The sequence below is a fragment of the Zalophus californianus genome, chromosome 7, assembly GCF_009762305.2.
Source record: "Zalophus californianus isolate mZalCal1 chromosome 7, mZalCal1.pri.v2, whole genome shotgun sequence".
Classification (NCBI taxonomy): domain Eukaryota; kingdom Metazoa; phylum Chordata; class Mammalia; order Carnivora; family Otariidae; genus Zalophus; species Zalophus californianus.
The window spans coordinates 74,630,497-74,654,756 of record NC_045601.1 but is presented as its reverse complement, the minus strand read 5'-3'; the positions used below and the strand labels follow the sequence as shown (position 1 = coordinate 74,654,756).

The 24,260-nt window shown below is 35.0% G+C and overlaps 1 protein-coding gene across 12 annotated transcripts in view; it reads right to left on the bottom strand.

Annotated features, from left to right (window-relative positions):
• Nucleotides 1-24,260, bottom strand: part of SNAP91 (synaptosome associated protein 91) — a 147,494-nt gene that overhangs the window by 51,813 nt on the left and 71,421 nt on the right. For 10 of the 12 annotated variants that reach the window (XM_027603055.2, XM_027603056.2, XM_027603046.1 and 7 more), the window contains 6 exons: nucleotides 21,066-21,107; nucleotides 15,213-15,283; nucleotides 13,132-13,137; nucleotides 10,866-10,893; nucleotides 7,042-7,151; nucleotides 4,856-4,974 (listed from right to left, as the gene is read on the bottom strand). In XM_027603055.2, coding sequence (XP_027458856.1) covers nucleotides 4,856-4,974; nucleotides 7,042-7,151; nucleotides 10,866-10,893; nucleotides 13,132-13,137; nucleotides 15,213-15,283; nucleotides 21,066-21,107 — 376 coding nt within the window. The remainder of the gene's footprint in view (nucleotides 1-4,855; nucleotides 4,975-7,041; nucleotides 7,152-10,865; nucleotides 10,894-13,131; nucleotides 13,138-15,212; nucleotides 15,284-21,065; nucleotides 21,108-24,260) is intronic. The other 2 variants (XM_027603052.1, XM_035728575.1) reach the window with 1 other exon arrangement.

The window sequence follows — 24,260 nt, the reverse complement described above, 5'->3', positions numbered from 1 at the left end:
GTGTTTTTGTTCATCAAGGTTATTGGTCTGTAATTTCCTTTTCTTGCAGGTCCCTATCTGGCTTTGGTCTGAGGGTAATACTGGTTCAAAAAATGAGTTTGGAAGTGTTTTCTCCTTTTCAATTTTTTGTAAGAATTAGAGAAGGACTGGCATTAATTCTTATTTAAATGTTTAGATAGAATTCATTTGTGAAGCTATCTGGTCATGGGTTTTTCTTTGTTCGGAGTTTTTGATTCATGTCTCAATTTCCTTACTCATTATGGGTCTGTTCAGATTTTCTATTTCTTCATGGTTCTGTCTCAGTCAGTTGTATGTTTCTAGGTATTTATTAATTTTTCTGGATTATCAATATGATGGCATATAATCATTCATAGTAGTCTCTTATGGCTCTTTGTATTTTTATAATATCAAGTGTAATGTTTCCTCTGTCATCTATAATTTTATTTGAGTTCTTGCTCTTCTTTTCTTGTTTAGTCTAGCTAAAAGTTTATCATTTTGTTTATATTCAAAAAACCAATTCTTAGTTTACTGATCTTTTCTATTGTCTCTCTAGTTTCTACTTCATTTATTTCTGGTCTAATCTTTCTTATTTTCTTCCTTCTGCTAATATTGGGATTAGTTTGTTCTTTTTATAGTTCCTTGAGGTATAAAGCTAGCTTGCTTATTTGAGATCTTTCTTCTTAATGTAGGCATTTACCACTATAAACTTCCCTCTTAGAGTTGCTTTTGCAGCATCCTGTAGGTTTGGTATTTTATGTTTCCATTTTCATGTGTTTTTTTTTTAAATTAAGATTTTATTTCTTTATTGGGGGGAGAGAGAGATAGAGAACACAAGCAGGGGGGAGTGGTAGGCAGAGGGAGAAGGAGCAGCAGACTTTCCATTGAGCAGGGAGCCTGATGGAGGGCTCAATCCCAGGCCTCAAAGGCGACGCTTAACCGACTGAGCCACTCAGGTGCCCCCATTTTCATCTGTTTCAGGATACTTAGTGATTTCATTTCAATTTCTTCTTTGACCCATTGGTTGGTCAGGAGTATGTTGTTTAATCTCCACATATTTGTCAATGTTCCAGTTTTCCTTTTGTTACTGATTTCTAGTTTCATACCACTGAGATTAGAAATACTTGATATGACTTCAATCTTCTTTAATTTGCTAAGATTTGTCTAGTGCCCTAACTTACAATCTATCTTGGAGAGTGTTCCATGTGTGCTTGAGAAGAATGTATATTCTGCTGTGTTAAATGGAATGTTCTGTATATGTTTGTTGGGCCCATTTAAAGTTATCAAGTCCACTGTTTCCTTATTGATTTTCTGCCTAGATTATCTATCCATTGTTGAAAGTGGCATAAAAAAGTCCTCTACTGTTATTGTGTGGTTATTTCTCCCCTTGGTTCTGTTAATATTTGTTTTATATATTTAGGTGTCCCAATATTTAGTGTATATACTAATTTATAATTGTTATTTCATCTTGATGGGTTAATCTTTTTATCATTATATAATATAGTGACCTTCTCTGTGTCTTGAATAGATTTTGACCAAAAATCTATTTTGTCTGATAAAAGTGTAGCCAATCCTGCTCTCTTTTGATTGCCATTTGCATGGAATATCTTTTTTCTATCCTTTCACTTTACCTATGTGTGTCCTGAGAGTTAAAGTGAGTCTCATAGGCAGCATATTGTTGGATCTTGTGTTTTTGTTTTTTTTAAATATTCATTGAACCACTCTGTGTCTTCTGATTTGGGGAATTTAATACATTTACATTTAAAGTAATTATTGATGAGTAAGGACTTATTATTGCCATTTTGTTTACTGTTGATTTTCCTTAGTGGTATGTTTTGATTCCTTTCTCTTTATCTTTTGAGCATCTAGTAGAAGTGTTTTCTTTGTATTTATCATGAGTCTTATATAAAACAGCTTATAGTTATAACAGTACATTTTAAGCTAAGAACCTAACTTCAATCATATACCAAAAGTCTACACTTTTACTCCTCCTCCTCACCCCTGACATTCTATGCTTTGGTGTCACAAGTTTTACATATCGTGTTTATACTAACAAATTATGGTAGCTTTAGTTATTTTGAATTCTTTTGTCTTTTAACTTTTATACTAGAGTTAAAAGTGATTTACTTACCACCACCACAGTATTAGAGTATTCTGAATTTGGCAATATATTTACCTTTACCAGTGAGCTTTATTCTTTCATGTTTTCATGTTGGTACTTAACATGCTTTTGCTTTAATTTGAAGAACCCCTTTAGCATTTCTTACAAGGCATGCCTAGTGGTGATGTACTTCCTTAGCTTTTATTTGTGGAGGGATATCTTCATCTTTCCATTTCTGAAGGACAACTTTGCTGGGTACAGTACTTGTGGTTGAAGTTGTTTTTTTTTTTTTTTCCCCTTTCTGCACTGTGAGTATATCATCCTACTTACTCCTGACATGCAAGGCTTCTGCTGAGAAATGTGCTGATAGCCTTATCAGGGTTCTTTTCTATATGACAAGTGGCTTTTCTCTTGCTGTTCTCAAGATCTTCTTTTTGTCTTTGACTTTTGTCAATTTGATTATACCGTGTCTTCTTTGAGTTGATCTTGCTTGGGGACTTTTGAATTTCATGAATATGAATGTCCATATCCATGTCTGTATAATTTGGGAAGTGTTCAGTCACTATTTCTTTAAATAAGCTTTCTGCCCTTCTTTTTCTGTCTTCTCCTTCTGGGATTCCCTTGATGCATATATTCATTCATTTGATAGCATCCACAGGGCGCATGTGCTTTCTTCTCTCTTTTTCCTTTTCGTTCCCCTAACTGGTATCTTCTAATGATGTATCTTTGAGTTTGCAGATTCTTTATTCTGTCTGATTAAGTCTGCTGTTGAAGCTCTCTATTGAGTTTTCAGTTTAGTCATTATATTCTACAGCTCTAGGATTTCTGTTTAGTTCTTCCTTATGTCCTCTATCTCTTTATTAAACTTCTCATTTTGTTCACATACTGTTTTCTTGACTTTGTTTTGTTGTCTATTTCTGTTCTCTTGCATCTCACTGAGCTTCATTAAGATGATTATTTTGAATTCTTTGTCAGGCAATTCATAGATCTCCATTTCTTTGGCATTGGTTGTTAGAGTATTATTAGCTTCCTTTGGTGGTATCATGTTTGTTTCCATGATTCTTTGTAATCCATGTAGCCTTGTGTTGGTGTCTGTGCATTTGAAGAAGTAAATAGCTCTTCCAGTCTTTAAAGACTCATTTTGGCAGGTAAAGACTTTCACCTGCTCTGTGCTAATGATACTGCCCAGAGTATCAGAACAGAATCACAATTGAGAGGGGTTGGAGCTAGGTCATTTGGCTACCTGCTGGGTATGCTTGATGCCCATGGTTGGTGGGCCTCTTGCCAGGGGCTTGGATGGGTTTGGATCTGCCTCATCCTTGGGTGGACCTTCAGGACCTTGGTCAGTAGGGCTAGAACTGGGACAAGGGTCCATTTCAGGGTCTGCAGTTGAGTCCACAGATGGTGGGCTGATTAGCAAGTACATGGATAGGTGTGGCTCTCACTGGGTTGCTGGGTAGGCAGGTCTAGTCCTGGGCCATAGCTGAATGGAGCTGGGACCAAGTCAAAGGGCTGATTTAAAGTCCATAGTTGGGACAAAGGTCGGCGGGTTTGCCTCTAGGGGCATGGACAGGTGTGTTTCTTGCTGGATTCCTGGGCAGGCAGGACTGCTCCCAGACCATGACTGAGAAAGGCTGGAGCTGGGTCATAGGCCATTTTAGAATTCACAGCTGAGACCAAAGGTCAGCAGACCTGTTACCCAAGGCAAGGGCAAGCATGGCTCCTTCTGGGTCCCTTGGTAGATGTTGCTGATGGCAGGACCAAGGCCAAACAGGACTATAAATGCATCCATAGGGACAGGTGGTATTTCCAGATCTGTAGCCAGGGACAAGGTTGGTGAGTCTCCCTTCTGGGCATAGGCCTGCCATCTCAAAACAACCTTTCTTGATCTCAGGCTCCCTTGGGGTTTTACAACCTCCTACCTGGATCCCAAAGCTCCCACAAAGGCACTTTGTCCATGAATGGCTGCCAAAATTATTTTTGCTGTGGGGAGCTATGATGGGACACCTTCTATTCTACCACATTGCTTATGTTGTTCCCTCTGTGTTGTTTCTATAGTTGTATGAATCACTTTTAAACTTAAAAAATTTTATTTTGATATTTTGGTGCAATAGGACAAGGTATTTAAAACCAACTCAGTGCAGCACTGAAAATAATTAACTTATTTTTATATTATTATTTAATATGCTTTTTAAATCAAATGCTTATAAAATTTTTATTTTTTCAAGATCCATGAATAAAAATGGGAATCAAGCACTTAGATGTGATTCTTCTCAGTTAGTTTAGTATGGATCTTTTCTGGCATAAACAAGAATCCATCCCAGATTTCAACTGTCTGAAGTCAAATACAATATGAACTAAAACCAATTTAGGTATAAAGGAATCCAGGAAGGAGGCTACACCTGAACAAATCAAATTAGAAGTGCTGCCTTTGAGTAATCTCAGAAGTTCACAGGAACACCCAGTCCTCTAATGCCTGAATCTCTACAGGCCAATTATTAAAAATAGTCAGAATTTTAGAATAGCAAAGAAAAATACTGCCTTTGTTTCAACTCTTAAAATAAAAACTATATGACAACTACAGAGAGACTCTCTGCCTCTCTCTCAATATATATTTAAATCAATAGGTGCCATTCTTAGCATTTTCTCTCCAAGTTTCTAGCAACATTTTGGACAATCAGAAGGTAAGTATAACAATAACAACCTGAATAAAAACAACTAAATAGAAAAATGGCATGGCTGGCTGGTTTCACTCACCTCCCCAAGCAGTGGCTCCTCCAGAAGGTGGTGGTGGCGCTGGTGCTGCGGCTGCTGCCGCCCCTCCAGAAGAAAAGTCTGGCTGGAGGTCCAGGAGATCACTAGATGGTTTAGAAGTGCTGAAAGGAAAATACAATTTTAAAATCAGATTTTAAAATTTTATAATATAGCGATGCTTTTAAATAAAGACTGATGCCAAAAGCATTAAAGATTTTGGATATTTTAAATCCAATAAGAGAATAATATTTTGGAAAGTATAGCATATGTTCTTCTATCCCAAGGGTTGGCAAACTACTTTGTAAAGGGCCAGAAGCTCAATATTTTAGGTTTGTGGGCTAGATGATCTATCACTATTCAACTCTGCCAGTATAGCATGAAATAAGACACAGAAAATATATAAACAAATGAATGTGTCTTTGTTCCAATAAAACTTTATTTATAAAAACAGACAGTGGGCTAGTTTCACCCATAGGCCATAGTTTGCCAACTCCCGCTCTATACACAATAACACAGGTAAACCATCCTTCAAGCATTGGGCCACTCAACAAATCATAAAGCAGAAATTAAAGGGGCAAACCTAAATGCCTCAAATTAAGGGGGAATTTTATCAAATATGTTACTGTCCACTGGGTAGCATCTGAAGTGCTGGTTAGGACTGTGATAAAAGAAAGCATGCTCCAAATATTAAAGGTATTATAGTAAGAGAATTATGGGGAGTTTTTCCCCTTTCTCTATTTTCTAAAATTTTTTGAATGGAACAAAATTCTTGCCTTAAGAATTTATTTATAAAGCAAAGAATACTAAAATGAATAGTCACTAATATACCCTTTTTTCTAAGTTAAACTATAATGTAGCAAGTTTGCCTATAAGAGGCCTCATCTAAAATACTTCTATATTTTTTATTGTCATTCAGTTAGGGCTGTGTTTTTCAAAGCTCCTCCATCTTTGCTATTCAAAGTGTGGTCTTCAAACTAGTAACATCCTGAGACACTGTTGGAAGTACAGAATTTTGGGCTTACCCCATATCTTCTATATCAGAATCTTCATTTTAACATGGCCTCAGGTGTTTCATTCAGGATTGAAACACACTGTCCTACAGGTTACCAGACCAGGTACCAAGCCACCAGGGTGCCAAATTCCCCACCCTTCTTCATAAATAGCAATTCCATCTTAGCCTTTTTTTACATATTAGATTTCCAGGTAATATTCTTTTGAAGAAAGGATTCTGCTGGTTTTGTTTTTTAATTTCAAAGCACATGAAATTTGCCTAGGTTTGATTTCCATTTCATAAACATAACTGATCTAAGTGCCAGGATAGGGAAACATGATTAAGACCTGAATCAAAACTTTTAGAAGAAGCAATTTATCTTAGTATAGAGGCAAAAAGGACTTGGTTTTATCAAACTGGTGATTATAAAAAGCGGAACTAAGCAAGTAGGGGTAACACACATAGTTAACATGGGTACATGACATGGATTTATTGCTCAGTTCAAAATTCAGGTCTTCAAATACAGGGCATTCATAATCAGTCACAGATACTATAAATCCTCTCAAGACAAAAGAACCAAACAAAGGGAGACCTAAAATTATGATCTGAGGAAGTCTCTTTGAGTTGGAGTTTCATCTGAGGCAGCCCTGAGATTTTACCCAATGCACAGCCATCTCCACCTTTCTCACTACTTTCTGACCTTTAGGTGCTATAAAAGCTGATTAGGAAGATTCCGATGGTCTCTTCCTACCACCAGAATCTGAGTTCCTCATAAGCACCAGCTAACTGGCCTACAACTGCAAAGTTGTTATTGTTGTTTTTTAAGTGCCTAAGACACCCTTTAAATTTCACACAAGAAGAAGCTAATTTTTGAAATCATTTTCCATATCTTCACAATTTCAGAAGAATCTGAAGTGTGTGTACCATTCTTCCACCTCCTTTCCTAAATGTGGGAGCAAGAAGGTGATTTCTACAGCTTACGTCTTTCTGATGCTTTGAGAGTACAGGCCTAGGGAACTGTAGAAAACGTAAAAGAAATTACTTTGTGAACCTAAATATAGCCCAAACTATCATATGTTACTAGGACTAGATTTGATTTTGTGAAAACATCTGGGTTCAGTACATAAAAATAAAACAAAAGCCGAATCAAAATATTAATAAAGAGTTCAGGGTATTCAGTGTATACTCATTAACTAACCTGACGGGGACAGCCGCAGATGCAGTTGCAAATAAATCAACCGGTGGGGATGTATCAATAGTTTTAGCTGGTGTAGAATTAGGAGACGTAACAGTTGTGACTGGAGACGACTGAAAGTGAAGATGCACAACACATTCTAGTCAAGTGCGAATCTAGAGGACACAGGGAAACAGGACCTCCACTTTGCAGACTTCTGACATTCACAGCAATTTTTTGGTAACTCCTTGTGGGAGAAAAAACTCAAGAAAATTTGAAATGGAGAACTGTAATAAGTAATCAATATTGGACAAAACAGGTTTCAAATTTTAAAAAAGTTAAATGCAATTTATATAAAATTATGTTTAAAGTATTTGGCTTAACATTGCAATGATTTCTACTCATGTATTTAAAGTCAAGGCTAACTGGTATTTCCTAAACATAAAATCAGCAGGAAAGGGCGCCTGGGTGGCTCAGTCGTTGGCGTCTGCCTTCGGCTCGGGTCATGATTCCAGGGTCCTGGGACTGAGCCCCTCATCGGGCTCCCTGCTCAACAGGAAGCCTGCTTCTCCCTCTCCCACTCCCCCTGCTTGTGTTCCCTCTCTCACTGTGTCTCTCTCTGTCAAATAAATAAATAAAATCTTTAAAAAAAAATTAGCAGGAAAGATCTTACCAGCTGCTAAAAATGAAAACAATTATCAATTGGGATAACTGCTATAAAACCAAAGCGAAATCTTGCCATTTGCAATGACGTGGATGGAACTAGAGGGTATTATACTAAGCGAAATAAGTCAATCAGAGAAAGACATGTATCATATGACCTCACTGATATGAGGAATCCTTAATCTCAGGAAACAAACTGAGGGTTGTTGGAGTGGTGGGGGGTAGGAGGGATGGGGTGGCTGGGAGATGGACACTGGGGAGGGTATATGCTATGGTTGAGTGCTGTGAATTGTGTAAAACTGATGAATCACAGATCTGTACCTCTGAAACAAATAATACATTATATGTTAAAAAAAAAAAACGAAAAACAAAACAAAAAACAAAAAACCAAGACCATTCTTCCTTTGCATCCTAACCAGACATCATATAAAGTCTTTTCAGGTGTCTTTAAATTCTAGAAATCTAACTTTCAAAATAGTTCACAGATGGCAGAGAACAATTTATAAACAAGATTCAAGTCACTGACAGTTTAAAGGTATCATGACAATATCCCATCACTAATATGACATAGATAAAACTAAAAAAGTGAAATAAAATCTAACATTTATTGTCCTGGACTGGTTTATTTTTAAAAAGAGAACTTAATAGTCAGGTAACATATTAAAAATTAAGATTTTTTTGAGGTAACTATCCTAATTCTATTTCCCTTTATTTGGTATATTTAATTCTCCATGTATTTACAAGAGAAAGATTAATGGGGCATCTCAAACCAGTCCACTGATAATGTAAGTGGAAATGTGATAAAGAATAAGTAAAACATGAAGACTAAGACCAACCAAAGGCTATCAGATACTGCTATAAATGGACACCTAATTTCAAATAGACCAAACTTAAAGAAAGTTTTAAAAAGTATAAATTAAGAAAAAGGACTGAGGAGATAATGTTCAGGGGTATTCAGACTTAAGTAATATTTGTCTAATATCAATTTGTTCAAGAATCAAGAAGTCAAAATTCAATAGATACACAAGTGTTAAGCATTCAGCATATCAAGAAAGACAAATGCATGAACAGTATGGAAACTGCTGCTCAGAAAACGTCAACTCAAGCCTTTCTCTTCACCAAAATTCAAAATTTTCAAATGGAATATGAAAGATTATCAAGGGAATAGAAAGGACCAATCAAACTTAATTTGTATGTTATCCACTGTGGACACTGACAACTCCTCTTAAAGAAATTAGTGGATTTTTTTTTAAGCCAATACATGTAAATAAGGTTAGAAAGTAATGTTTAGGGGTGCCTGGGTGGCTCAGTTGTTAAGCGTCTGCCTTCGGCTCAGGTCATGATCCCAGGGTCCTGGGATCGAGCCCCTCATCAGGCTCCCTGCTCCGCGGGAAGCCTGCTTCTCCCTCTCCCACTCCCCCTGCTTGTGTTCCCTCTCTCGCTGCCTCTCTCTCTGTCAAATAAATAAATAAAATCTTAAAAAAAAAAGTAATGTTTACGAAGATATCACTGAGAACTTAAAAACAACAATGAAGCTACCAACATAAATGTAAAATGAAGGTCTTCAAAGGCTCATTTAAAAACTGCTCTGTAACAATAAGCTCTGAAGAAATGATAGAGCTAGGGAAACAGAACCAGAATAATCCTATTACAAAAAGAAAATGTCAATAAAATTCGATTTGGCCAAAATGTAGAGACAGACCATCCACAATTGGTTCCGTAATTTTTACCACACCCTATTCTGCAGTCGTATGTTGGAATTTTTCACATAAACATAATGATTTTAAACGTGGTTTTATAGCAGAATCACCAGGGAGCTTTTTGTTGGCTTGAGCTGCTGGAGGGAATCTTAGGCAGCCAGCCAGGTACTGATACAGTACAGGGTGTCTGGGAACCACCAGGTCAGTCATAATGACATCCTTCATCTCTGTAATAATAGCAATCACATAATGGAAATTTGTCGTAGAGGAAAGAGCACATTTATTACATTTTTGTCTGAAAAATACAATGGCAAATGTGAGCTACAGACCTATGGAAATAAGTGCTACTGTCACTGATAACCCTAATCCTGTCCTTCAATGATAAAAAAAGAGGGAGGAGAAAGAGTTATTAAAATTATTACAGTGGAGTGTCTAAAAGGCATGCCTGCAGAAAGACACTCAACCACAACTGACTTCTTTACCATTCAAACACATATAAAATTATGTGTTTTATCTCACAGGGCTGGGATTTAGAATATGTATGTGCTTTGTAACTAGTTTGTTTTCAGTTGTCATATAAATGTATGAAAATTTCTCCTACTTAAAAAAAACTTAGTCCAAATAGAGGACTAAGTAGACATTGCTATACCACATGAGATTGAGAAACTAATATAAAGTAGAATACAAAAAATTTACCTTTCCTGTCCTCAAAAAATTAAAAATAAAATTACCATAAGACCCAGAAATTCCACTTTTGAGTATATACCTGAAAAAATTGAAATCAGGAACTCAAACAGGTATTTTAATATACCCATGTTCACACAGCAGCATTATTTACAACACTCAAAAGGTGGAGACAACCCAAGTCACCAACTGACGGATGGAAGAAGAAAATGTGGTGTATACACACAATGGAATTTTTTTTTAAAGATTTTATCTATTTATTTGAGAGAGAGTGAGAGAGAGTGAGAGAGAGGTGGGGAGGAGGCAGAGGGAGAGGGAGAAGCAGACTCCCCGCTGTGCAGGGAGCCCAATGCAGGGCCTGATCCCAGGACCCTGGTATCATGACCTGAGCCGAAGGCAGATGCTTAACCCACTGAACCACCCAGGTGCAATGGATTGTTTTTCAGACTTAAAAAGGAAGGAAATTCTGACATATGCTACAGCATAAATAAATCCCCCAAGATATTTTGCTAAGTAAAATAAGCCAGTCAAAAAAGGACAGACACTGGATGATTCCACTTATTTGAGGTAACCAGAGTAGTCCAGTCCATAGAGTCAGAAAGCAGAATGGTGGTTGCCTGGGGCTGAGGAGAAGCATGTTCAGTTAGTATTGAAAGGGTGCAGAGTTCCAGTTTTGATGACAAAAGTTCTGGAAATGGATGATAGTGATGGTTGCACAAAAATATGAATGTACATAATGTCACTGGCCTGTACACTCAAAAATTCCTAAAACGGTCAAAACAGAACAAACAACAAACTTACCTTACTTAATGGAGAGGGAGCACCAGATCTAAAAGGCAATCAAAAAAATTAAAATTGAATATACATGAATATATTTGCAGAAGCACTGAAGTTTGATATCACTTGGACAAGCATTAACTGGTTTATATACAGATGTTTTAGCAATGGATAAACTATTTTTTAAAAAAATAATTTATCCTTCATTCAATTACGACACCCTCTTTCAATGTTTTCCATTCACTTAATTTCTAGTATTAGAAATTCTTAAACCCAATCAATCTCTCTAGCAACTCAAATCTTCAAGTTGATCATTATTGCCTGCATCCAACAAAAATAAAATTAGAATTTTAAAAATGTTGCCCAGACAGGGAAAATAAGACCTCACAGAATTAAACAAAACAAAACAAAACAAAAAAAAACCCCTCTGGTTTATTATTTTAAAAAGTGAGAAAACTCATTAAGGTACATTGTGATTCATTTAAACATAATTGTGAGGCATAAAAGGAACACCAGAATTTAAAAAATCCCTATGAGCCGTGTGCCTGAAATGTGTCTCAACTTCCACATGTATACTCCCGGTTTGTTTTTTTCATGGCTGTAATGAAAACTATCTATGGAAAATATTCCCATTATCCTGTTAGAACTAGGAGCAACTTGAAAAAGAACAGTAACCTCAATGCTCGTTTCTAAGGGAGTGAGGGAAAATTAGAAAGGAGTAATTTTTTTTTTTTTTTAGTGAGATTATTTCTAGCACTGACTTGTACATCATTTCTAGCAAAGTGCTTCAGAAATGACTGCTTAAACAGCTTACACTTTACCAACCCAGGTTGGTGAAAAATAAATTAATGATAAAACAAAATGAAGACAAAACGCATTTCAACAGGAAGCCTATTGTCAGAGTCTTAGAGGATGGCCGGGATGGCTTTCTACTCATCTACAGAGAAAGTAGCACAAGCAGCACTAGCCAAACAAAATTAGCAGAAATTTAGTAACTGAAATTTTGTACAGTATCATGAAGTTTTGTTTTATTGAATGTAGCAAAACAGATTTAATAATATACATCACATTAATAACCTTTTGTGTTCAACCTTATTGGCAAATACCTGTATTAAAGATTATCATCCTCAAACCTAAGTAGCAATACCATAACTGGAACAAGAATCAGTTTGCCAAGCTCCTACACGAGCACCATTACTAAACGACCCTTCTAGTTACTCAGATGGGCCTGGCATGCATGTTCCTCTCTTCCTTTTACCTGTTTCTTCATTGATTTACTACCCTACCATCAGTCATTTGCCCTTTATAAAAGAAAATGCTACAGTCTTTTATATATATTGATAATGACACTAAAAATCAATACTTATTTTAATGATTTCAGCAAGAGAAATCTAGTACATAGTGAACTGCGCTGGAAAGAATAAAGCACGAATGTAATTTTATAAAAGAGAATGAATTGCTACACATAAATCTATGGGTTTTTATGATGAACATAGAAAATGCCAAGGTTTACTTCCAGGATGTTAATAATAAGTCATCAAAAGAGGAAATTTTGTTATGTCTTATCCACAACAATAATCTCTATAATAATAATAAACAGAATAAATAATAAATATAAATATAATAATTTTGGCTATAAATGCTAGCCAGAAGACAAACAAAAAACCAAAATACAGATGTGAAAAACCTGTCTTCCAAGTAATTTTAATTACAATCGACTCATCAGGTTTTCTGTACCCTCAGCACTTAGTAAACCCACATGAAAAATAAAATCAATTTCTCTTTTGTTCTATGGAATCACAGAAACACACAATATACAAATATATTGCACAGTATTGCATAAAACTTCAAAAATGAATATCAGTGAATAAAAGCCATTAAATATAAGGAGTATACATATTTTTATAGTAGACATTTGAAAACGCTTCATTGCCTCAGAGATTAGAATCACTTTATACTGCTAATTAAAGACAAACAACTTTAATTTTCTTTATCACATTGTCTTTTGCCACTAATCAAATAAAAAAAATCTGATTTCCAAAATCTAAGAGGAATGTCCATACACCTAAGAGAGATTGTTAGTCTTGATTTAAGAAGACCAAAATAAAGTAAAACCATTTATGCCAGTCACCTTGGGAGACAAATAAAAAAGTATAATGAAAAAACAGATGTGTAAAATTGACAGAAATCCGTTTTAAATGTTCTAAATACCAAATGTGGAGTCTTAAGAGTGCTTTTTGCATTTTTAGTAATAACCAAATGCAAAAAAGTCACTCAATGTAGTACTCACCCTTCACTTAAGTTCCCAGGTAAGCACAAACATACAAAGAAGAAAACAGTTAACTACTATAGTTCATTTATTTTAAAAATAGGGAATAAGCAAAAGACAAGTTCATATGTGGTCTCAGCCAATTCAGAGAAGAAATATGACAAGCATAAAATGATTTTAAAGGAGAGAGAAACATTATGCTCAAAGGTAATTCAAAACAGAAGATCACTGGGTTTCTATTTCCCTACTCTTAGAAAGAACTATGGGTACAAAGCTGTTTTCCAAAAATAGTTTACAGTAGCCACAAGGGGGCGAATTTACACATGAAGCTAAGGCTAATGAAATTTACCCCAGAAGGCTGCTTTTTCTGGTGACTGCAGTACTGGCAGATGTAACAGGGGCAAAGTGTGGCTCTGTGCAGGGTGAGGGGGACCCTGAAGGGAAAAGAATACGGAGAAGCTGCCTTTTCACCAAGCATCCTGCATTGCCTTGCCAAGGGAGAGGCTTTAAGTCCTGAGGATATGCATATTTCCTTTGCCGAAGAGGTCCTTCTACCACAGGAGCAGGGACATTTCTTAGGCTTCCTGCCCCCTTTTGCGTAAATCCCACACAATTCCTTTGGCTTCTTAGATACTCTAATACAGGGTAGCTCCAGCAACCACTGGAAGTGGGCATCTTAATGTACTCCATGTCACTTAATGCACTCTCATGTCTTTTTAGTTGGCATCATTCTATCCACAAAAGTCTGACCACCCATGGCCACAATGAAGCGGGGGTAGACCTTGCACTTTCACTGTGTTAACAATCTTAACAGAGCTCCTGAGAGGTCCTGTCATGCATCATACCAAATAGCTCCACCATAACTGCCTGAGAGATTCCTATACTGTTGTTCATCGTCGAAAATTTAAAACATGCAATAATTTTTATACTAACTTGGAAAAGATGACAGAAATGATGCTTAGCTAATGGAACAACAAGCAACAAGTAACATCAGGACGAATAGATTCTGGGCAAACACTGAGAGAGAAGAAAAAGGAAAGGAATTGCATTTTGATGGCTGTATCATAGGCAAAATCCACGGTCAGCATACAGCCCTCCAATGATCAGTTCATAGGTTGTCTCTGTTAACTTCTGCTGTCAATCTAAACGAAATAAACATAAGGCTGGGACCAACAGACAGATTTCAAACCAACTCTGTAGAGACAGCTACAGATGGAGATAATGAAGTATAAAGTTGTCCCTGAACTTTAGAATCAGAAAACCTAACTAAACCACATATGTGGGGAAAATATGGCCACAACACAGGGCAGTGCATGATTAAGGAAGGTTTAATGAGACAGCCCTCCCAGGAGGGGTAAGATTTACACACAGAGACAAGGAGGGTAGGCATCCAAGACTAGCAGAATTATAATTTGAGCAAGGCACAAAGACTGGAAAGCACTGGGACCTATGAATAGACAAGTTTGATACTTGCTAGAGAGAAGACAAGAAATGGAACCTGCATATTTTTGCATGCAATGAGGAAAAATAGTAAAAAATGTATATGCCCAAGCACAAAGGTATGCAAATCCAGTAAAACTGCACTTATTGCTGATTGATTGCTATTCACTCTATAAAAAAGATCCCTGAGCAAAATGTCAGCAGCATGCCATGCTGAATTTCTAAAATGCAGAAAACTATAATAGTGGGCTTTGCTTTTTTCACAACAGGGTTGATAACGTTACAGAATCTTCAAGGCTACCTGTGAAACCTGTGCTTGTTTTACTCATGCCCAATGATAACAGCCTCGATTTTTAAATATGAACAACTCTTTTTCGGCATATTGTGAATCCCCTGTAAGGGCAAATATATACATCAGCAAGTTCAGACAACCTAAGTACAACCTACTAATTTGCTGCATTAGCCTGCAGACAGATTGCCTATACATGGGGCCACATTGTCATAAATTAATCGGATGGGATTTTTGAGGGAACCTAGAAGAATTACAGTAAAGCATACCCTAAAACTGTAGGAGTAAAAGCAGTACCATGATACATCTCATTCTTATAAAGAACGACTGCAACATTTTCCATCTTATTTAGAATTATACAACTAATGCGTACTTGTTTCCGGGTTTCTTTCCTTCTAATGTATTTAGATGCTGTTCAAGGGTCTCCATAAGACTGCTGGGAGCCTACAATAAGAAAGTAAAAATAAATGTCTGCATTGCTTTCTTTCAAAGTAAATACACTAGAACATCACTGTAACTTTGTATGGTGGAGTTCTGTGGGTGGACCCTACTACAGATGTGAGATAATTTCATTCCAGGTTCTTTTGGCACTTAAGTATTTAAATACCAAGGAATCTCAGACAGGCCCATCTTACAGGTAGTTAACTCCACTGCACAACAAATGGCACTACAGAATGGTTTCAGTGTACAGATTACACTGGATAGACTTTTTCTATGATATTACTTAATATGTAGTAAACTCAAATCAAGTCCACCATATGTTCCCACAAGACCACATGAAAAAGGAACAGGTATTTGTATCCAAGTAAAAAACTTAAGTGCCCAAATAGAAACTTACAGAAGTTTGAAAATACAGTAAAATCTCACTTATCTACATGTGACTGAAATGTTAGGAAAAATTGCTACTATAGTAAATAAAAGTTGGAGGGTGTAAGGGATAGTGGTGAAGAAAAGGCCACACCTTTAATAGTCAACAACAATTAAGATTTTCCTATTATTGAGCTATTTAATTTATATACATAATAAATACTTTAGCAAATGTGGTAATGTTAAACTACTGCGTATTAGAAGATTTAATATATTTCAACTCTTTTACTAAAAGGTACCTGAATGTTTGTTTTTATATTAACATTTTAGGCAATACAAAGTGATGGCATTTTACTGTATATTAGAAAGAGAAATAATAAGTTCATACATATATTCCACCTTAACTATTCCTCAAGCATTAGAAATTTAATGTCATCTTTAAATAATTTTAATCTAAATTAGACCTTAACAGCAGTGTAAGCATTCAAAGAATAGCATTCCATGAATGAAATATTTAACTACATTTAGAGATACATTTAATTCCAACAATTATCCTTCAAATTAATATGAAATTAATTTTGAAGACCTTTATGCTAACTGCTAAAATAGTTCACAGAATTCAAGGAAATTCATATAACTGTGCATTTTACATTATACCTATAATGACAAAATCAAGCAGAATTTTTATTAAGAATTTTCAATTTTAAAAGTTCAGGGTATTTAATATCATTTTTCACTTCACTAACAGATTCATGAACAATTATGTGATTATTATATGTAATTATATGATTATTATAAATTACTAAGTGAACAAAAATATTAACTTGCTTAACGTGATGGAGGTAGGATAGAGTCAGCCCTATGAGCATTATCTAAAAAGTTATGGCCTATAGAGTAGAAAAAGTAATGATTATGGGGGATATAATAAATTTAGAAGTTATAAAAATCAGAATTTAAAAATGTAACTCAGGTGAAAATAGACTTACTCAACAAATTCCAATAAACTGCAATTAAGAGTACAACTCTAAGTTGTAAAAAAAATAAATTTTTAAGAGATAAGGAAAATTTTGCTCCATAGAACAAATAGCATACTACAAAGATGTATTCATTTAATAAATTGAATAGGCACTGTATTCTTAAAAGCAAGAAAATAGAAAAGGCTTCATAATTTTTAGGTGAATTAACTCCTGGTAACTTCAAAATTATCATGCTAATTGTCATAATAATAATAATTACTATAACTGTCATAATAATGTAACTTAGGAAGCCTGGACATATAACTTCAAAATTTTCATATTTCTTTTTTTTTCATTGGGGTCATGGTAAGGAAAAAAATACATCAAGCCACAGAACCTCTCTCTGGTTACAAGACATAGGTCCTCTAAATGTTAAATGCAATGTAAAGAACATGTGATTCCGTGTTGAAACTGTTTAAAAGGACAAATCCTACTTACAGTTACAAAACAGAACAATAAGGGATAACAAAAAAAGAGGTGGTGTTTTCTCCTATAAACTTCCTTAGTTATCTTAAAGAACAAACAAACCAAAAACCAGGAAGACAGTTTACAATTTCATTCTTTTTGCAAGGTTTCTTAATAATTCGTGGATGAAAAGTTTAAAATAAAGTAGCAGTCACAAAAATAACAACAGTTGAAAAAAATCGTACCACGAGCACAGACTACAAAACTGACTTTTGTCTTTAAGGAGAGTTATTTTGTGATAAATTGCACCTAAAATTAAGTTTGGAGCATTTCATCTTAAAGGTTTAAAATACTTCATCATTTATATTTCTTATCAGGACATGTGAAATCTAATAGAAATAAATTCCTCAAATGTTTTTGGAGAAAAAAAAACCCTATTTTGATAGTAATGTTCACAAATGTAGGAATACTGGCTGCCTCCTGACTCGTATCTATGGCACTGAGTCTATCTTGGCATGTAGTAGACAAATAAGCAAAAACTGTCTCAAATTTCCAATGAGCAAAACTTTGAGAATACCCTTGCTGTTGTAAAAGGAACTTAAAGAACAAACCATAATTAGCAGGATCTTTAGTTGTTTGATTTTAAAAATGCCCAAGTCAATAGACGAGTTGGATGGAAACACCAACCCAAAGATCAAGAGTCATTCTGTGGAAGCTAACAGGTAACAGCAATGTATCACAGTTCCTGATTCATTAGTGATACAGGTTTTTTAAAAAATCTTTTCTTTACCATAGTTTTCAGGTCAACCAGAATTCCTAACATCAAAACCTAAGATGTTTTTCATAAATGGAGCTATTTTAAATTTGGAATGCTCACACATGTGCGCAAGTGCGCGCGCACGCGCGCGCGCACACACACACACACACACACACACACACACACACACGCCAAACAGGAAATGATATTTTGAAAATCCTTTTCCTGGAACAAATTCAAAGCTGACTGTGAGTCCGGGATTGAAAATGAAGCATCCATCTATAATTCACATGCTTTAGATTCTAAAGCATCATTTAAACCAAACAGGAAAAAAAAAGCAACAAAAAGATCATTTGAATTTTTGATCATTAGATCTAAGAAACCATTTGAAAGTGCTGAGAAACATTTTGGTTTTGATATTGTATTCCACTTCTCGTGCAACACAGCCCTTTTGAATGATTTGTTAAAAATTCACTGATGTTCATAAATCATTTAAATGCAATCATGATGATATGATATGCACAATTATTTAAAGAGGGCTATAGATGACCACCCTGGTATTTTACATTGTGCATTTTCCAACCAATATGACATCTATTAAATTCCTCTTTTCTGCCTTGCTGCAAGAGGAATTCTAATCTTCTTTTCAGTTACAAGCAGCTTATTCTTACTCCCAGTTGCTAGGAAGACTCCTGGTCTCCATTTCTCATTAACCCTCATCCATATTGGGTATTTTGGTTCATTGCCACAGCTAGATTCAGTGGCTGTGGTGGCCACAGAGAGCAGAGATTAGGTTCTAATCTCAAAGATGTTAAACTGAGTCCACACAACCTGGCAACTCTGACCCATCTCCAGATTAATCGTGGCCCAACACTGTCTAAAGGACTAACCCTAGAGCGGCTCCCATTCCAGCTCAGACCTGATCATATTGTCACAGTGGGTCTAAGTTGCCAGATCAATGAGAAGCCTCCACTAGACCTGTGGAAGGGGCTGTAAATAAGAATTAGAGAGAGTATTTAGCTCTGTCACTCACAATCCCAATAGAAATCACAATCTGGTTACTCATTAACAAATTCCAAAAGCACACAATACTTTCATACTGAGATTTAAATATATACTGGAGAAATGAACTAGAGAATCTTTGTGTGTGTATGAGGAGGTAGTTTTAAAATAAATGTTAACATGGAAGTTTATGTGGCTCTGAAGGTCTTAAAAAAAAAAGGCAGAGAAAAGTATGATATTAGATTCTAATGTATATCACAGAAGACCCAGGGCAAGATTTTACCTTCTTTAAGGATAGGATCTCTGTTCACCAAATTATGATAACACAACGTACACCATTAAATAGTAGGTCTCTCGACTACTTCTTCAGAGAAGGAGATTCTATAAATTGTAATGAATATTATAGTAACATTCAAAATTAAACCCAAGTATGTGAGTCCTTCTTTCAATGACAGACTACAATTTTCTTAAAAAAAAAAAAAAAAAAAAAGAACAAGCAGGGCCTGAGATCAAGACCTTAGCTGAAATCAAGTCGGACGCTTAACCAACTGAACCACCCAGGGGCCCCAAAACAAAAACGTATTTAAGTATTCTTTTAGACTTTTCTTTGTCTCTTTCAGACATTATACAAACTGAGACAAATGAGACCTATTTTCTTCTTAACTGGGAGCCTCTCTGATAATTAGTTTTACTTTTATTCCACAGTAAGAGCAGTCTATACAGTTGAAATAAAGATGATTTACCATTTCTAAAAGCTATTTATTGAGCAAAATATTTAATATCTACCTTTTTTAGGTTAATATGTATTATTTATCTAGGCTATTTTACCAAACTACAATGTAAATATTATCATAAAATAATTTAAAATTAAAGCACACTGATTGTCTTCACTTTTTATTACAGGGTTATCAAATTCATAAATCTATATCTAATAAAAAGATTTTTAATAGTACTTTGCACACACTTAATATTTAAGCCATGTCCAAAATAATACCAATATCTTATTCAGGTATGTACCTGATCAAAGTACAGCTGTCTTCTCACAATAGCAAAAATATTTTATATTAATATTCTGTCTACTAGAAGCAGTGATCTCCCAACTTTTAAAGCCAAAAAATACAATGCTATCATATTCTGAATTATTCTATGACTTTTATTTATGAAAAACTATTGGTATTTAACTGGTATTTTAATAATATAAATACAGAGACCATTACTTTATGGTATCCTAATTTTTAATAAAAATTTAAGGTTAATATTATTTTAAATATAGAAACATGTCAATGGATTATAAAGATAGTCAATCATTATATGCATTTTGATATTATTAAAAAAGTGGGTCATCTTTTATTATGACAATTTTCTCTATTATAATGACTCTTTTTCTTTACAAAGACAGAAAACTCATACATTATCTTACTGGTATGTAAGATGGAAGCTCTATATTCTCTCTTATCATCTCACGATCTCTAGTTAAAGGACATGTTTGGGGTAGAAATTTACCATAGCAAAGAGTTGATGAAATAAAAACAGTTCCTGCCAATTATGAGAAAAGTCACACAGTAAATCTGCACATGTGAATGGTTCCTGATTCTACATCTTACGAGCCCTACAATGTACCCTCTTGACAGATAAAAGGATTGATAAGAAAGCACTACTAGTGTTTTTGCTTACTAGATGCTCCCCAGAAAAATCACTTATCTACCACTACGACTTATTGAAAAAAGGCTCTTTTATAGTAGAAATTCCTCTACTCCATAGGGGAGACAAGAATCAGTGCAGTAGAACTATGATATCAGAGTGCTCCTCTTTCATGTCCCTCCTTTGTACTTGGGAAATGTTGAAAACTAGGAGAACAAGCAGAAAGAACATTTCAAGTTTTCCAACTACATGCCTACCAAGTTACTGTTCATAGACAAAGCACTATTTAAACATTAATTAAGGCTTCATTTTGAATCAAGTTCAAGAATGAAAAGATGGTCTCAAAACAGTAAATTCAATTGCCTTTAAAGAAGAAACTATGTTATGAGGGCAGGTAAATCTTCATAGTAACTCCAGAAATACATTCAATAGCTAGAAAAAATATGCAAGCTAGAATAAACTCCAAGAAAATTGATTGGCCTAAATTAAAAATGCATTAAATGCTTATAAGACTATGTGCCCTAGGTAAGATCTTTTATGGCAAACTATGGGGTAATATTTCATGCATACTACACTTTTCACTCAGAGAGTCACTTACCTGTGTGAGGTCAGGAATGTCACCTTTATCAATGCCAACTTGCTGCGGATTAAAAAAAATAAGTTACTTAATGGGTTTTTTTTTTTTTTTTTTTTACTAATTTCTTTGCATTTAACAGAAGATCACCCACAGAATTAGTTAAAACCACAGCTCAATCTTGGTATAAAAAAGTTGTCAATCTCACTTTGAAAATAAGCTTTGTGTAGTTTTCCACTCAATATAATAGAACAATAATTTTGTTAATGTAGTTTAATATAACAAATGTACAGAATTTTACTAGAACCCAAAAAAAGACTTAAGAAATTGAAGTATAAAATTTAAGGTTTCCTCCATGGCTAACGGCAGCTAAAAAGTATAAAAAAAAAAAAAAAAGCTTAGCCTAAATTTAAATTGTTATAAATGCTCAGTAAATCCTCGGGACAGGGAATGTTTATTTAGTTTCAATAACTCGTTCAGGGTGTAGTATCCACCTCTCTTTCCACAGAGAGAACCATTTTGTTTGTTTCTTACATATCCTTCCAGAGTTTCTTTAATGTATATCCAAGGAAACTGGAAATATATAAATACATATTTATTTCCCACATTATTATACAACAATGTATTATATACACTGAGCTTGTCTTTTTCATTTAACAATATATCTCAGACCTATATCCATATTAACACACAGAGTTTCCTTATTTTTTAAATAGCTTCTTTTCCTATGATTTATTTATTTAACAAGTCATGTATTAACGAACACCGAAGTTGCTTCCAATCTCCTGCCATTGCAAGCAATGCTGCACAGAGCATTTTGCACCTGTGTGGACACATCTGTAGGACACATCCGTAGAAATGGAATTACTAGGTAAAAGCACATTGAATTTCTAGCGTTGGTAGCTTGGGGAAGGGAGGTAGGGAAAGGAGGAGGAACAGAAAGGAGAAATAGCGAGCAAGAAAGAGCACAAATATGGGAATTTATAAATGAAGGTGAACCAAAGAAGAGAGTATATATGTGTTCCCTGTACTGCTCTGTCAACTCTTTTGTGGGTTTAAAAATTATTCAAAATAAAAACCTGGGGAAAAATACAAATCCGTAACTTCAATTCTCTCATTTTATGTAAATGATGAAATTAAGGCTCAAAGAAACAAAGTGGGTTAAATCAAGTCTCTCTGAGAAATGAACTGCTTTGCTTATTTTGATGAAACTGCAGAAGCAAATACCTGAAGCATAAGTGTTGGGCTCCTACAAAGACAAGGCAAACTAGAAATTGGAAAATTCACTTGTTTGACAAATGCTCTTAGCTAAGTTCTTTCTTTGGCTTTCTCTATGTCTACAGCAGGGTTTCTCAGCCTTGGCATCATTAATGTTTTAGGATGATAATTCTGTGGTAGGGTCTGTCTTGTGCACTGTAGGATATTAAGCAACATCCTTCTCTACCCACTGGATGCCAGTAGACCTTCCCTTCCTCCAGTTGTGACAACCAAAAATGTCTCCAGACACTGGGGAGGAGAGGGGAACAAAATCGCCAAGTGTGGAGAACCACTGATGTAGAGCACTGACCCTCATCCTCCTAGAGCAAATTAGGCTGCAGATTCCTCCCAGAGGTACAGGCATTACCTGTTAATGACTCCACTCTGGCTTTAGGGAAGCTATCGTTGCTTCCCTAAATTCACTTAACTATTATAAATTATGGAAATTACAAACTAAGGTAATTTCATTCCATTCCATTTATTTCCATATTTTAATATCTCTTTAGGTGATCCATTAAAAATATTAATATGAATGAAGTCAGTATTTTTGAAATTAAAGTATTATGGATTTTTAATATTAGGATCATCTTGATAAAAGATGATGTGTTTCTCTTAAATAGAGAGTTAAAAGAATTTCTTGAACAGAAAGACATAATTTAGGAATTCTTCCTTGACACTGCTGTTTTCACTAACCTGAACTTCTGAACCATAATATAATTGGAGGCTTGAGCTGAGGTGTGACTATATTACAGAAATCTCATCACTTTCTATCTGCAAATATTCTGGGAGACATAACTCCTACGACTTGGTATTTATCTTAGAATAGCAAACTAAGAATAACTTAGTTCTATAAAAAGGGAAGTGTGTTTAGCAGAAATGCCTATTACCTAAAAAATAACCATTTTACAAAGTTTCAATTGCCTGCTTTAGGAGACTTCATTGTAAGAATTCAAAACATGCTAAGTTTTCTACACTTCAAGCAATTCCTCTGGGATATTTGAACATTTCCATAGCAGTTGTTCAACTACCCTGTTTCTTTTAATATTGCCGACAATTTATTAACATTTACCAAATAGCCAATATATATAGTTGTATTTTTAAAATAGCATTCTAGAAGTCTTCTACACATTCTTCAGGAAAATGGGTAGCTACTGGATATGAGTCCATACATATGCACACCACACAGGAGCTGTTTGGTACAGAGAGAAGCTTTGTACATTTGTTAAGAAATTTCTGTATTTACCAATAATACAAACCACTCAACACTGGTATTCAAACAATTAATGTCTAAATTATGAACAATGTAATTTACTTAAAGAAAACACAGTTATCGTTAGCCCATTGTGAGTTAGTATTTATTCCATTAAAAAATAATTTTGTAAATTAGTATCTTTCTAGAAAAAAGTCTTAGTCATAGTGTTCAAATAAAAGTAGAATATTTGTATTCAGTTATTTAGACTCTAAAAATAACATCTAATTTCTGTGTATTTCCTTCTCAACAGCCTGAAATGGGCCCGTGCTAACATGAGGTGATCAAGAGACATGAAGTAAAATTTTACATCTAAAAATAGAATGAGTTAATAAGTACCCCCTTTCTCACGAAGACCTCAGATCCAGCCTTACAGTGCTGATTCGAGAAATGTATACCTCAGACTGTCACCTGTCCAGCTCTTTACCTATCTAACATACGCAATAAGAGATGGGGGAACTGGGCAGCACATGCATGAGGAATTAATGGAACAATGAAAGGATCTTCAGCTCTGGATGCTTAGGCATAATTGATCTTTCCACAGAAAAAAGTCAGGCACATTTTACTAGATTGTGTTGATAACTAGGGTTAAACCACAGGAAAATCCTCTCAAATACAAAAAGTAAAACCGTGTAGCAGCCAAAGCAAAAGTTTCAAGCAATTCTATCCTTTCATAAAGACAAATCAGTATCAATAAGCCCAAGAAAAATACA